General features: G+C 43.0%; 2 protein-coding genes across 5 annotated transcripts in view; one reads left to right on the top strand and one right to left on the bottom strand.

Annotated features, from left to right (window-relative positions):
• SLC25A21 (solute carrier family 25 member 21) overlaps positions 1-3,260 on the bottom strand; it is a 236,654-nt gene extending 233,394 nt beyond the window's left edge. For all 3 annotated transcript variants that reach the window (XM_039705102.1, XM_039705101.1, XM_039705100.1), the window contains exon 1: positions 2,067-3,260. In XM_039705102.1, the coding sequence (XP_039561036.1) occupies positions 2,067-2,541 (475 nt within the window). In that variant the 5' untranslated portion in view covers positions 2,542-3,260. The remainder of the gene's footprint in view (positions 1-2,066) is intronic.
• The window catches only part of MIPOL1 (mirror-image polydactyly 1), a 185,899-nt gene continuing 172,522 nt past the window's right edge, over positions 1,548-14,924 (top strand). The window contains exon 1 of one of the 2 annotated variants that reach the window (XM_039705098.1): positions 1,548-2,091. The gene's annotated coding sequence lies outside the window, so the exon portion shown is untranslated. Of the gene's footprint in view, positions 2,092-9,935; positions 10,177-14,924 lie in introns of those variants that run through there. The other variant, XM_039705099.1, reaches the window with a different exon arrangement.

A 14,924-nucleotide genomic window follows, 5' to 3' on the forward strand; every position in this document is an offset into this window, starting at 1 on the left:
CCTTGCTTCCACCTTTTCCATGTTGTATCTACACTTGCCAAAGTAATTTAACCATTAGACTGAAGAGCTCAAAACTCCAGCCTTCACCTTCTACTTTCTCTATAAATTAGCAGGGAAAAAAACACTACTGAGTTTTAAGCATCTGTCAAGCAAGTTTTCAAGTTCCAGCCATTTCCCTTTAACACACTTTTGAGCTCCCATTTGAAGCAAGCACACATCTAAAAATCCCCTGGTACAATTTTAGTGTTGTTCAGACTTAGATAATAAATAATTACTGGTTTATTTCAAAACAAATTAATATAAATTTCTGCACAAATTTAAGGCTAGTGACGCAGCTAAGGAACTTGCCTGCCTGACAGGAGATCAAACAAAAGGTTACAAACATCTTTAATACTATGTCTCTGGACTAGATACAACAAGCCTCTCACATTATACTTTTTTTAAAAAGTGTTGCATGCAGATCAATAGTCTCCTTGAAAATTCTCTCACCCTAAGACTGATGCCTACCAGATTACCAAATATTTTTCATTTATCTAAATGACAAGTTTCTTTCCGTTGTGTTAGGCAATCTCTTCTTCCACAAAGAGAACCTGTAACAAAACCAGGCTCCTGCCAGAAGATGGTAACACAGTGCATTAGATCAATCTGAATCACTAAGGTATAGGCCAACTGCTAAGGTCATCTTGCAAAACATCTGGTGGCAAAACACCTCAGTATCCCTTCAAGTATGAAGGGTTTTCAACAGTCTAGGACAGATTAAACCTTTCCATTCTCTCCTATAGGAAGATGGGGGTGGTACCAAGCTGAATCCAAAAAACCAAATTTCAAAGGCTGCAGAAAAGCTACATAAACAGTCATATGATACACTGGAAGGGCAGGGACAGCAGTCATACAACACACTGGGACACCAGACTTCTCCACTTCTGCTACGACATCTCTTGCTGTCAAAGGAGAAAGCTGGTAACAAAGGGCATACAGAGTCACTAGCATGAAAATAAACTGCTCAAATGTGTGTTGGTGGCAGGAATGCATAGAAGTGGATTTAGAGGTACAAGGGGAATTAGAGGGAATGGAAGGCCAGCTCACATGGAGTGTCACGGCCACACAGATCTCAATCACAGAGAATTTTTCTTGTGCACATTACACTGAAGCGTTATATAAGACACAGCAACACTACCACGCAGCTCTTCTCTTTCATGTAAAACATGACAAAAAGCATTTAGACCTTAGAATAGACACTAAGGATCACTTAAAAACACACTACATAGTTGAAATATTAACAGGATTTACATATGCAGACTTACATATCCTGAAAGAGCAGGATATTGTGTTAAAATCCCCTACACTTCAGGCCGATTTAAATATTTCAGTTTCACTGGGATTTAGGTCAGAAACCTGAAGAAATTGACCAGCAACGCTTTCATTGCTAAACAGATGTGTACGATTTTGACATTTCTAGTTTGCAGTACAGACTACAAATGAACGAGTAATGTCGACATCCCTAAAAGTATTTAAAAACTTCACAGAAACGCATTTCCACTGTAGCCCTGCATTGGTTTCTCTGTAACTCAGCGACGAAAAGTGTGGCGGGGAAGGCGTCCGAGCAGGGCAACTACGTTTTCTGTCCCGTATCCAGGCGCTGGAGGCGGATCCCGGCCGTGGACTGCCCCGAGCGCGGCTCCAGCGCTTCGGGCCGGCTGCGCTGCGGGGCAGCGGCGGCTGCTGCCGTTGAAGGGGCCCGCCCGCCACTCTTATCGCCCGCGGGGCTGCAGGGCGTGTGTGGCGCAGATACACCGCGGAGCCGCGGAGCGCCCCTTCACCCGCTTGCCCCACCGGCGGGCCCAGCACCGTTACAGAAGCTGCTCCGGGACCCCCGGGCTTGGGTCTCCTCCGGGGCCCGCCTGCGCCGCTCGGCGGGGGAGGAGCCGCCGCTGAGCCGGCTCGTTCCCCGCCGCCCGAGCAGCGCGGAGCGGGGGAGGCGGCGCGGCCGCCCGCGCCTCAAGTTGGCGGAGCGCCGGCGGGGGACGGGCAGAGCCCTCCCGCCCACGAGGAACGCGCGCACTCACCCGCCGAGCCTCCGGCGACGACTTGGTGAGAGGCCTCCTGCAGAAAGCCCCGGGGCTGCCGAGCCATCCTTACCCGCGCCGCGGCGGCGACGAGAGGGAGCTGGCGCCTGGAGAGCGGCTGCGAGCCGGGGCCGAGTCCGCGCTGGGCGGGTGGGGAAGCGCCCGAGGGGCCGCGGTTATCTGCGGGCGGGAGGGGGAGCCGCGAACGCCGGGGGCGGGGGCGCCTTTGGCAGCCGGCCCCGGGCAGAGGGCGGCCCCGGGCACGGCACGGGCTCGCAGCTACGGGCGACCGCTTCTCGCCGGAAAGCGGCAGCCTCTCTCCCTTAGGGCAGAGCCGGGACGGCCGGCGCCGCGATCGCCCGGGCTGCGGCGGGGAGCGAGGCTGTGGCACTGTCAGCGGGGGACGGCGGCCCATCGCCTGCTCAGGCTCGGGCCGTACACGCCCGCCTCGGGGCTGGTGCCATGCAGCGCACATCCTGCTTCCCCGCCGCTGCTGGGACCCAGCTAACACCCGCACATCCTCTGCTCATCTACTTCTAGGAAGGGTCGGTGGTGCTGCTGGGCTGTCTTTTTGGAATCTACTGTCCTTTTAAAACATTTAGTCTAAAGGTTGGTTCCATCTCTTCGATGTTCGATGAGTATTTTGTCACTTGGAGAGTAACTATTACATGTGTTACAGGGACCTGTGGGCCCATCTTAGTAAACAAACGGTGACAGGGCACGGGCTGGAAGTGGTGGGACATAGCGCCATTGCGGACAGCCCCAGCACTGCTTTCGGCAGTGCCAATTTCTGCTTTCCAGAAGATGCCCGAGTACAATGTGGGGGACAGCATGGGCTCATCCCAGAGGCAGCACCATTGACGGGCAAGACAGTTCAGAGGGGTGTTGTGATACATTAGTTTGCTGAGTGCCTGCGAGTGTTTTGTGATAGTGTAGCCATTAGCCACAAATGTTGACTAGAGGTTCCAGCCTTAAAAGGAAATGTAGCTTTTTGTAAAGTACAGCAAAGATTACAGCAAAGCAAAAGGATTATTGCTACTGAAAAGGATGGGAACGTAGGAAATATACAGAGAAGTGTTAATAAAATGTTAGAAGACCAAGACCCTAATTGCAAAAAGGAATAATAGTCAGGTATACTGTTCAGTTATATCACTTGAATGCATCAGCAAATAAACAATAACATGAATTTTTGATCTATATAGGAGCTGAGTGCGGATTGCTGTGGGAATACAGAATAACTCCCCTAAATTAATAAAACTCGAATGTGCTGACCTTTAAGTAATTAAAATCTCAACTTCAATGTTTCATTAGCATTTGCCTTAGTTCCCTTGGTTTGGCTCCTTGATAATGCTGCTCAGTAAATACTCCTGGATGATCAAGTCTCCAGTGTTCCCTATCATCAAAAAGCAGATGCTGAAGCATCACCACTTTTTTGTTCCAGAGATGTAGGTCTCCTTGTGCAATGTTCTCTTGCGTACAAATAGCAAATCTAGTATTAAGGTGGACTTTGCTACAGTATTTCAACAGCAGAGAGAGTTTGGAGTTCGTCAGAGTGCAGAAACTGGTCAGATTTGTTTTCTGCGTGTGTCTCTGCATCAAAGAGAATAACGGCCAGAGTGCATGTAAGTTACACAGATATTCACAGAGTAGCATAACACCTGCTCCTTAGAAAAACAAACAACCTCTGCTATTGTTAGGAAACAATAAGTTGTTTCACAGTATTCAAACTCCAAAACTATGCCCCTTAATTCAGTTCCGCAACTGGAAGTCTCTTTTGGCACATCTCCCTTATTTTCCATATGCCTCTCCCTCCTGCCCCACAAAGGGCAACCTTCCCACTGTGCAGGTTTCCTAAAGCACTTCTAGGCTTAATCCTATTTCCATATGGCCTCTTCCGAAACCATGAGCACCACTGCATTCTTTTCCTCGATATCCCTGGCAGGGTCTGTCACTCCCTTTGTGGTTACGGCGTCCCTTAGTAGGAAATTCCGTCCATCCTGGGCAGCACGCCAGCGCTAACACCCGAGAAGAAACCACAGCTGGCTGTGCGGGGCAGGACGGGCAGGAGAGACCCCCGAGCAGCGCCGCTCCCGCCCGGCCCGGCCCGGCCCGGCCCCCGCCGAGGCGGCGTTAGGTCGGGCCGCTCTGCCCCCAGCGCCTCCCCGCGGGCAAGCGGCCCTGCCCGGCCTCCTCCGCTCCCGGGAGCGAGCCGCCGCCGGGCCCTTGCGCACTGACCGGCTGCCCGTGCCGTGGCAGCCCCTTGGCTGGGTTAGTGTTACCTCCCCATGGCCTCCGGGCGACCCGGCTTGCCCGATTTGCTGCCCGCTCCGCATCTGGAGACAGGGGGAAGCAAGTTTGCCGTGCCGGGATGCGCGATTTGGAGTCCCAGAGGCTGCGGCTTTGCGGGACGGGAAGGGACGGACGGGCTGCCGCCTCCCGGGAGCGGGGTCGGGACAGTCCGAGATGAAACCTGCCCCGAACAAATTCGGGAGGTCGGTGCTGGATCTTTAGTGTCAGATGAGAACAAACTGTGGAAGATGCTCGGCATTGTAGTAATGCATTAAAAAAAAAAAAAAAAAAAAATTATGACTTAAAGCTACTTACAAAATCCTGACAATTTGATCATCCTGATGATCATCAGATTTGAGGATCCTGATGACCCTCAGCTCCTGTTGTAATTCCTGCTAATCAGAATTCTTGATGATGATGTGAGGGTCTGTTTCTTCTGAGGAAAAAGGCTATGGTTTCTCAGTGTGAAGGGTTTGGGAGAAAAACATTCCATAAATGTACCCAAAGGACTATTTTACCTGAGACAGCACACCCTCTGATGTTTGTCCATGGAAAAACTACAGCTGGGTCTAGGTACAACTTCAGGGGGTTGAGATGATTTGGGCTGGGTTGCTGTAAGAGTTTCTTTGGCCCAAGTTTGGGAATTCAGAGTGTCCTACAGCACCACACTGGCTTTTGAATATTCCAGCAAGTTCTTACTCCAGTTAGAAGAGTCTTAAATTGCAGTGCTTTAGCTGTGGGAGAAAAATCAGTTAACCACAGTAATGTGCTTTCTGGCTCAGAAGATCTCAGAGCTGCAAATCTTGGAGGTTCAAGGATCTGTGGGGTTTAGGGAAGTGCAGTGATGTGCTTGCCTTGTTCTTGTACCTGTCCTTGAGCATCCGTACTTGACCAGTTCTGCTCCGGGAATGTACAGCTCTGGTTTAACTTGAAACCACTTGTTTTAGATTATTTGTTTATTTAAATATGTTATGGCACTAACTTCTAAATCCCATGAGGTTTAACAAGAGTTAAAACTGTCATGCCAGTTAAACATGCTGCTTATGTGGTAGTTCTGTTTTATGTTGCTGTTTAGTACCCAGAATGTTGTCATTCATGACAAGGTTCTTCTGTGTGAGATAGAGCTATGTACATCAGTGAGGAGCCATCAGTTTGATTGCTGTGAGCTCTTCTGCCCTGTGACTGGTAAAGGGATTAGCACTGATTTCAGGATCTTGAAAGTTACAAACTTGTTTTGCCTATCCAGCTAAGAAGTTACTGCAGTTCTGGTTGCAGTAGGAAAAGTGAAGAGAGAGACTGGGACATGAAATTACATATAGGATTTAAGAAGGTAGGGACAGTTGCTGCTATTAGTTTCTGTAGGTATTTCAGATTTTCTTGAAGTGATACTGCAAGTTCCTTACAGTTTGTAATGGTGACTACTGCTCAATAGTAGTGGCTAACAAATTAAATTTTAAAACTCTCTTCCCCACTTTTCACATGATAACTAATTATATTTCTTGCCTTTTTGTTTGTTTGCTTGCTTTGTTTCTGGATTTACTTAATTTCTCTTTTAGTCATTAGTTTGTCTGTTTGGGATAAGGAAATACTGCTTTTCTTCACATTCTGTTAATCTATCTCCCTGCTTGTTAAAAGTCATTCTAGATGCTGCTAAATTAGAAATGCATTGTAATGGTGTTAAACTCTTTCCCTGACCAGTAAGAAGCAAAACAAGGTTTTGTTTCAGGCTTAGTATTTCTCTTGCAGCAAAACAAATCCAACATATTGTATTACTGGCAGAAATATTATGGTGCTGAGGCCACATGACCCACATGTTGTTGCTTTTTGCAGTTTGTGGGGGTTTTAGTTTCAAAGAGTGCCTAGGTTAGTAAAAAAACAAGGGAGTTTTCAGATCTTGCTAGAAGAGCTTAGGGGAGAAGAGAAAATACATAGTTCTCTGGGGAAAGAATCAACAAATTATTCATTAGAATTTAAAGCAAGAAGATACACATGAGCTAAGGGTGAAGGGGAAGAGCATCCTGCCTATAGATCACAGATTTGTGTAAAATTAGTTGCGAACCTGAGAGATATGCTAATGGATCTTTATGCTACCTACTTTTTAGTCTGCCAAACATAGGACAGAACAGATGCTGTGTGTTGGTGGCAGTGAAATGCCATAGTGCAATGATTTTAAGCTATGAATTGGTGATCTGACTTGATGCTCACTTTAGTGCAGATCACCCAAATCAATGCAGAAGCTTCTTCTCACTTTTACGTCTGTTATCCTATGTGGGCAATTGATGTTTTGAAACTTACCTTTGAAACAAGCAAACAACCCTTCTGGGCTGACTACTATTGACAGATTTAACCACAAGCTAATGTTGCAACTGACAGATGTTCCTGTAAGTATGACTGCTGCCTTTTTCCTTTTCCTTTGAAAGGAAGGTGGTTTTGAAGGAGGAAAAGAACCAGAGTATTGAACTTTTATTTGCAGAACAGATACAGCTATGGAAAGAACCAGTGTGAATGCTCAGTTGTTAAGATGATTCTCTGCTACTTTCAGCCATCAGTTTTTTAAGTGACGGCATGCTTGGCATGCTCCCTGCTAGTTTTGTGAGGAAGCTCCCTGCTTGCTTCATAACAGTAGGCTTCTGTTTTCCATAGTGATTCTTGATGTGGACCTTTGTCCCTTAGGGACAGGTTAAAATGCAAACTGACAGTTTCTGCGGAGTGGTGGCTTTTGGTATAGTAAAGAATATTATATATTAAAATTTTGGAAATAGTTTATATGTGTATTAGCTTTATGTGGCAAAGTTCTTTATCAGGGAAGCTACAGAGTCTTCTGTGAGAAGCTGCTAGAAGCTTCTCTCATGTCTGACAGAGCCAATGCCAGCCTGCTTCAAGATGAATCCACTGCTGGCCAAGGCCGACCCTGCCAGCAGCAGTGGCAGCACCTCTGTGATAATGGAGTTAAGAAAGGGGGGAGGACTGGGAATTCTCACTTGCAGCTGGAGAGGGGAGTTAGAAAGCATGAGAGAAAAAACTCTGCAGACACCAAGGTTGTGACGAAGGAGAGGGAGGAGGTGCTCCAGCCACCAGAGAAGAGATTCCCCTGCAGCTTGTTGTGCACACCATGGTGAGGCAGCTGTACCTCTGCAGCCCAGAGGAGATCCCACACTGGAGCAGGTGTCTGTGCCCAAAGGAGGCTGTGACCCCATGGGAAACCTGTACCAGGCTCCTGGCAGGCCAAGGATAGAGCAGGTTTGCTGGCAGGGGGCAGCCTTGGGGGACCCATGCTGGAGGAGCTTGTTTATGAAAGATCGAACCACGTGGAAGGGGCTCACACTGGAGCAGTTTGGGAATAATTAGTGCATGGGAAGCAATCATGTTGAAGTTTATGGAGGACTTTCTCCTGTGGGAGGGACCCTACGCTGAAGCAGGGGAAGAGTGTGAGGAGTTCTCTCCCCATGGAGTAAGGAGCAGCAGAGACAATGTGTGGTGAACTGACTGGAAACCCTTTTTCTGTCCCTCTGCTCTGCAATGGGGAGGAGGTAGAGAAAACTGGGAGTAAAGTTAAGCCCAAGAAGAAGTGGGAGGAAGGTGCTGTAAAGTTTAGTATTTTTCTGAGTCAAATCTGTTTTGCCCATGATGGTAACTGGTGAGTGAGCCTTTTGTTATATTTTTCTTTTCCCTGTACAGCTGAGGAGGGAGTGATAGAGCAGCTTTGGTGGGCACATGGATTCCAGTCAGAGTCAGCCCACTGCAACATGAGATATTGCTGGGAGTGATCTTTGATTCTCATAGTATTAATGAATCAAAAATATTTTTTCAAATGTTCACATGTAGGTTACAGGTCCCTAAAATAAAATTTCTTGAAACTTTTTGTATGATGTGAAACAGTCACTAAGTACAAGTAACAGACAAGATCATGTAAACTGAATGCCAGTGGATTCCTATCATAATGTAGTCTGTGTTACTTAAAGGTTTACTCTATTTTATTGAACATCTAAACATGAAAACAGCTTATTGTATTTACTGTGCACTGTTACACTTGGCTGAGTCTTGCCAAAGGCATTGTAATATTTATTTCCTGCTTTTCAGAGGAATTAAAACTCAGTAGTTCAGTTAATTATTCTGAAAGCATTTTTTTATTTTGAAACTTAGAGTTGTGGTATCTGTGGCCTAAGATCAACTTCATTTTGGCCACCAGAGTATGTGTACAGCTTATTTTCTTCCCTTTTTTGTTTGTTAATTTTTGCTTTGTTTACCTGTGCTTTTTCCTAGTAGGCATGTAGGAGTTCATTGGGTCAGGTGGGTGATGGGAGGCTGTTTGTACCTGTGCTGTGACTTGGGTGTGCTACATAACCACCAGATGACTTGCAGGAATGCTCCTGTGGGTTCTAGAGTAGGGAAAGGATTGAAGGGCTGAGTAGGGTCCATGACTGACTTACAGGCTGGTTGCCATTATAGTTGCTGAAATATATTCTGGAAAATCACATTAGAAAAAGGCATATAATCCTTGTTGACTTCACATGTAGTTAAAATTATCATCAATATGTTTGGTTGTTTTTTTAGCATGGACTAAAATACATGAGACTGGTTCATAGTGTGTGTTATGTAATAGAAAAAAGTCAAGAACAGTGGCTGTGGTGTCATTTTGTTCAGTATCTCTTGCTAGAGTCGCAAACCCAGGAACAGATCCAACTTCCCTTTAAGTGAATGGCAATACTCCTATTGATCACAAAAGCACGGGATTACGCTGTGGGTTTGGAAGAAATAATTGGTAATGAGTTCAGCTCCTGGAGGGCATTAATTTTTGCACCATGAAATCCATAATAAATTGAGTTAAGGAGATCCACATAACATGCTAGTATACAAATGTTATCCTTTCTGTCCTTTTATGTAAATCTGTTGAAGACAGAATTTGATCTTTAAGTTATATGTTCATTTAAACAGTCATATTCTGACTAGCTATGCGCTAATTTGAAGTGTGAAAGTGTGAAGCTAAATGTGAAGTGTGAAATAAATTAGAAAAATCTAGTCTGGTGCAGTAATGTAGTATTAGGACAAAGAAGGATTAAGAGGCTTCGTTGTTGATTAGGTCTTTGTAGGGAGAGGTTTGCAGCTACCATGAGGATTTGTGGAATGAGAGCAAGGTTGTATCTGAATCAAAACTGTTCTGAAAATGCTGTATGATACTCCAGTGTGAGAGAATTTAACATGGGATCAAAACCTGCTGCACTTGAAGCAAACGGACTGCATTTTTAATTTACGATAGTAATTTATTTAAGCCAATTTACAAGTTCACCGGTACTTTAGCTTATAAATAAAAATGTCCAATTGTAAATGGAGTATTTAGTGCTGAAGAATTACTTTATGGGTGGGCATGTGTATGAATTGCCCTTGGTGGGACTAGAATTCGAAAATGTTCTTAGTTGCCAATTTAACAAAAGAATGATTCTAAGCTTAGATTGGCTTGGTGAAAAAAATGCATAGGACTTTCCGAGGCATGGCAGTTGAGGTGTATGGAAATGAAAAGTATTAAAATATTTATTTTATGTAGAATATTTACACAATTTAAAATACCATTTTTTGTTGTTTCAGTTTTTAGTGCATAAAGTTAAATACGTTTAAAACTTTGATTTTATTACTTTTTTTTTAAGATGTTCTTGACTTGTTTCCTTTGGGGTTCATCAACTCTGCTTTAGCTTTCTTTCATTGCACTGTTTCCAAATGTACGTTTGACCCCCTTTCCTTGTTAATTCTGATGTTTCAACAGGTGAGAGAAAGTGAAACCATTCTTCTTGCTTGCCTGTTGTATTTGAGAGGAAAGAAAATACCGGTTTGTATTAGGTTTACTGTGTTTCTGTTATTTTTTCCTATGTATTACACATTTAGCTTCATTTTAGGAATTGACTACTAAAAAGATAAATCTAGTTACCAAGAGAAATAGTATCTCAGCTTGCAGCTGCATGCAGTTGAGAGATCTGAGAACACTGAGCAAAATTAGAAAAGCTAAGACATTCCAGTGGAATCTTTGAAGCTATTAAAAGAAGTTATGCAAAAATGAGTGTATTCTTTTTCTAAGCATTTATTTCTCTCAGTAATGGTATGATATATAGTTATATACTTCTTTTTGAAAGTTAGTGCTGTTTGAGAGAGGTTATATGGCAATATGTGAAGATATATATCTAATGCAGTGTTGTGTCAGATATTATAATTTATGCTTGTTTTAGTTGCCTAAATTATCCCATCCTGTCATTAGTGGCATTGATATAATAAAGTCATTAGTATCCATAGACTAGTTTAATAAAGTTGTTAGTACCACTTTTAGAAAGTCACAACTTTTCTTAAATAATGTTCTTAACTTAAAATTTATGTGATCTGCAATTGGACTTGCTTTAAGATGCTGCTTCTCAATGTGTTCTTGTGATTCACACTCAAATAAATAAAATTTCAGGTTCTATAGGAATTTTAGGCATTAAATGATATGGAGATGGGAATGTGTTAAATTGGTTATATAAATTTTTAGATACAAGCATAAGAAACAAAGCAGTGTTGTTCATCATGTCCTTCTGTAGTGTGCCCCTCTTGTGTGTGCACAGCCACAGGCAGTTTTTCCATTTGCTCTTATGGTAGAGTATTAGGATGTGGTTTTCCTTGTCTGAGATTTGACATAAGCGTGCTGTGTGATCAGTTTGCTGCTTGGTACCTTCCTTGTAATGAGGAAATTTGTGCTGTGAAACACCCACCACAATTTTAAGATTTATTGACATTTTTGTAGCTTTTCTTGTAGAGCTACAGAAATGTGTTCTTGTTTTTACTTTCTTTTTTACAAATACTGCTAGATGAATGATACAGGAACTATGATAGACATTCAGTTGCTTAGTGTAATCAAAGCAGACCAATCAAATACTTATATACTGATTTAGAACTGTTTTCACAGGCACTTCTTCACTTTTTTCCACTTTTTTTTTTGTTTCTGCTAGTTGTCATAATACGAGGAGATTGCTGACTAAGTAGATTAAAACAAAATAAAAATTAGTCTTGAAGTGGTTAAATATCTCCATTCCCATGATCTATATCTGAAGAAAAACAAACAGTGTTTAATGCGTCTGTGTTCTTAGATCTGTTTGTAATGGTATTTATTTTCATTAAACCACAGGAATCTTGAAGTTTAACTTTTCCCTTTGCACCTGACTGTATGATGAAAAAGGATGTAGTTCCACACCTATATCCTTCTCAAGTGTAGCCTGCATTTATGTCATTGTTCCTTAAAGAGACATCAGCAAACTCATAATTCTGCTCAGTTTTATTTTAAAGTATATTTTGATTAAAATTTAAATTTAGCAAATGGAAAAGCCACTTTCAAGCTTTAAAATTTGCTTTCCCTTCAAGTTAAAATTTAAAACAAAGAAAAAAGACAGTATTCTGTTCTCATTTTGTGGTGCTATGTAAAGTTCATTGTAGGAGATTTGCTTTTACATTAATCTCTTCAATTGTCATATATGGGAACAAGCTACGTTGAAAACACTGAGCTGCAGGAAGAGTTGTGTGAATTCCCTGATGCCCTTGTTCACCAGTTCTCCTTGCCTTATAGGATAATACATAGAGCCTCAGTTTTACTGCTGTGAACTCCATCCCTGCCTTCTTGCTGTGACCACCTGTTGGTTGTTTTCAGGTGTTCCTGACTAAATTAAATCTTAAATTTAAATCTAATTAAACTAAATGCTGACATCTTTTCCTGTGTTTAGGTGCTGTGTGAGGGATGTGGGTGTTTGAAGGATTCCCTTACCCTGCTCAGCTGCCCTCAACATAGTGTTGAGTGTGAGGGAGGATGTTTTAAAGAAAAGAAGTGGGGTGGAGTGGTGGAACTCACTGTCCAGTTTCTGCACTGTCTCTTTGCTTGCACCAGGTTCTAAGTTAGCTGCTGATCTTGCTAGACATGCCTTGGAGAGCAGAATTGGGCTGGCTGCTCAGCCAGCTCTTGGCCCTTGGCAAGCTCAGGCACCTGCTGAAGTGCTGCACAGAAGGTGTAGCACTGCTTCTCCTTCTTTCTGTTTAGTCTGCTCTTTTGCAGCCAGAGCTCAGTAACCTTGGCTGATGGGCACAGAGGGCCCTGTGGATGGAAAGATACTGCTCTTTTTCACTCCCAGACAATAACTGAAGGCACGGTGGGGTTGTTAAGGCAAGGTTTGAATGGCTCAATTTGAGAAATGCTGCATGTGACAGCAGTAGTGAAATTAGACATAATATAGCGTCAGCTCCCACTGTGCAGAAATACCCTTGAACAGGGACAGCAGTCGCCTTCTTAAACTTTGTTTTTGCATGTTTGAGGAGCTTTTTTAATGGAAAAGACCACCTCTAAGATCTTAAATTGTGACATAGTTTTCAGTAGTTTTTGAGTTATCTGTGTTTGCTTATTTGCTTGCGTTAAGAAGGTGAAATAACGCTCCACATCTGGATTGGGAGGGCATAGTCATGTGCTACATCTTGTAGATAAGTGGTGCTTCTTTGTAACAGTTTTTGAGACATATTTTACAAATATTAAAGGATAACAGACGATTTTATACATGTACAACAGTTTCAGCCTAACATGGGAGTGAATGTAGTTTGTTGATTATTTTCTTCTGAAAGAGTATTGTTTTGTGAATAGTCTCACATTATGTCTTCTGGATATCTCCTTAGCAAACACAGATGTGAAATAGCTGTTGCGATTTTGATCTGTTCCGCTCTTCCCGTCGGTGTGGGATCGCACACCGGTAGATGGAGCCCTGTGCCAGCCGCCAGCTTTGAGCAGGCTGGGGAGCGAACCGGCAGCCCCTGACCCGAGCGCCAGGCGGGAGCGGCTTCTTGCGCATGTGTCTGTGAGATGTTTTATTCATGGCAATGCCTATGGGTTTAAAATTAAATGCCTACCGTTAGCCGTGCAAGTCAAGGCAGTGACTGTGTGCTCAGATGCTTAGGGACCGCTTTGTGGCGTTCATGATGGGCAGGCGATCGGCTGAAATGCCCTGATCTGTCCCAGAGTGATGCAAGGACGAGAGCCCATGTGGCTTGCCACGTTTTTTTGTGTTAACTTCTGAGCCAACTGCATGTTCTTAGGCAAATCTTGGTTGAAACCATCGAAAACAGGACCTATGGGAAGCTCTTAAGGAACTTACAAAGCAAATTAAAATACAAGTTTTGGGATTTAGTTTTGTATTTTTGTTATTCATATATGCTAACTGCTGATTTTTTAAAAAACATATTTTTGAGTATAGAAAATGGTTGAATGGAGCAGTTCAGAAATTCAAAACCAGCAGTAGCTAATCTTGCATATTGCCTCTTTTGCACTTTGTGTGTCCACACCCACAGCCCAGATCTGTGTTACGTGGCTCAACTAAGTTATACAGTGGACTGGGTTTGTTGACATTTGTGTCAGCCACTTGTAGAACTGTAAAAAATGTCCAAGTTTTTCGCAACTTTATTTGGAAATTGGTTTAACTGATGCAGTTTTGTATATAGCCAAGTTACTCTAGTGTGAGAACAGTTCTTAAACAGCAATATGCTAATTTTATTTGAAAGTTTGAAATGCAGTTCTTAATTTTAAAGGGGAAAAGGAGGAAAAATTTTGAGCGATAATAATAACATAAATTGTTCTTGTGGAAATTTTTACTGGGTTTGTTCCAATAAGTCTATGCTTGAAATATCTGAGATTAGTAGTATTCCGTGATTGTAACAGGTACGCCATTTCTAAAACATATGCCCTGCATTTTTTATTTGAAATTCCAAGTGTCTCAATGTTTACATTGCAAAACAATGGGAAGGGTGTGGGTCCCTGGTGTTTTTGCTCTGACTAATATTTCTGCACAGTAACACTCCTGTACTGTACCTTAAATCTCAAAAGAAAAATTAAGTCATTCTTAAAGCCTGAAGATTTGTCTGATGACTATATGAATACTGGGCTACGTTGCAATCTGAAATAATCTTTGGAAATGTGTTTCTACCTGCTGTTCCTTATGTGTGTTAAACTGGCATTCAGATGTTAAGGAATGGACATAGAAGTAAGAATGTGAAAGCATTTTTCAAAAATAAATTATTCCCTTAGAATTCTGCTGGAATTGTATAATTTTGTTTACTTTGTTTTAATGGTTAGTAGTTGCTTTTGCTTATGGTTTGCAAAAATGAAATTACAGTTTTTCTTTCACATGGCACATAGTTGGATGGGGCTTTGAGCAACCTGATTTAGTGGTAGGTTTCCCTAGCCATGGCAGGGGGTTGGAATAGGTGATCTTCAAGATCCCTTCTAACCCAAACTATGCTGTGGTTCATGGTAGCAAAGTACTACAGCACTCCAGTCATTCAAACCCAATTGTTTGTTGCAGTCCGGAGAGGAAGCTCTAGACAGTATTCCAATTTGTTACTGTTTCAGTGCTTTTTTTAAAAATCAGATACAAATCACAGCTATAAACATCCTTGTGCTTTGAAGGGAAAAAATAAACAGTCATGTGTGGGGTTGACCCCAGCAGCTAAACATCAGCACAGCTGCTCACTTGCTGCTCTCCCCAGCAGGCTGAGGAGGAAAATAGGAGAGTGGAAGAAAACTCA

Source organism: Passer montanus, unplaced genomic scaffold (assembly GCF_014805655.1).
Source record: "Passer montanus isolate IOZ18808 unplaced genomic scaffold, ASM1480565v1 scaffold18, whole genome shotgun sequence".
NCBI classification, from domain to species: Eukaryota; Metazoa; Chordata; class Aves; order Passeriformes; family Passeridae; genus Passer; species Passer montanus.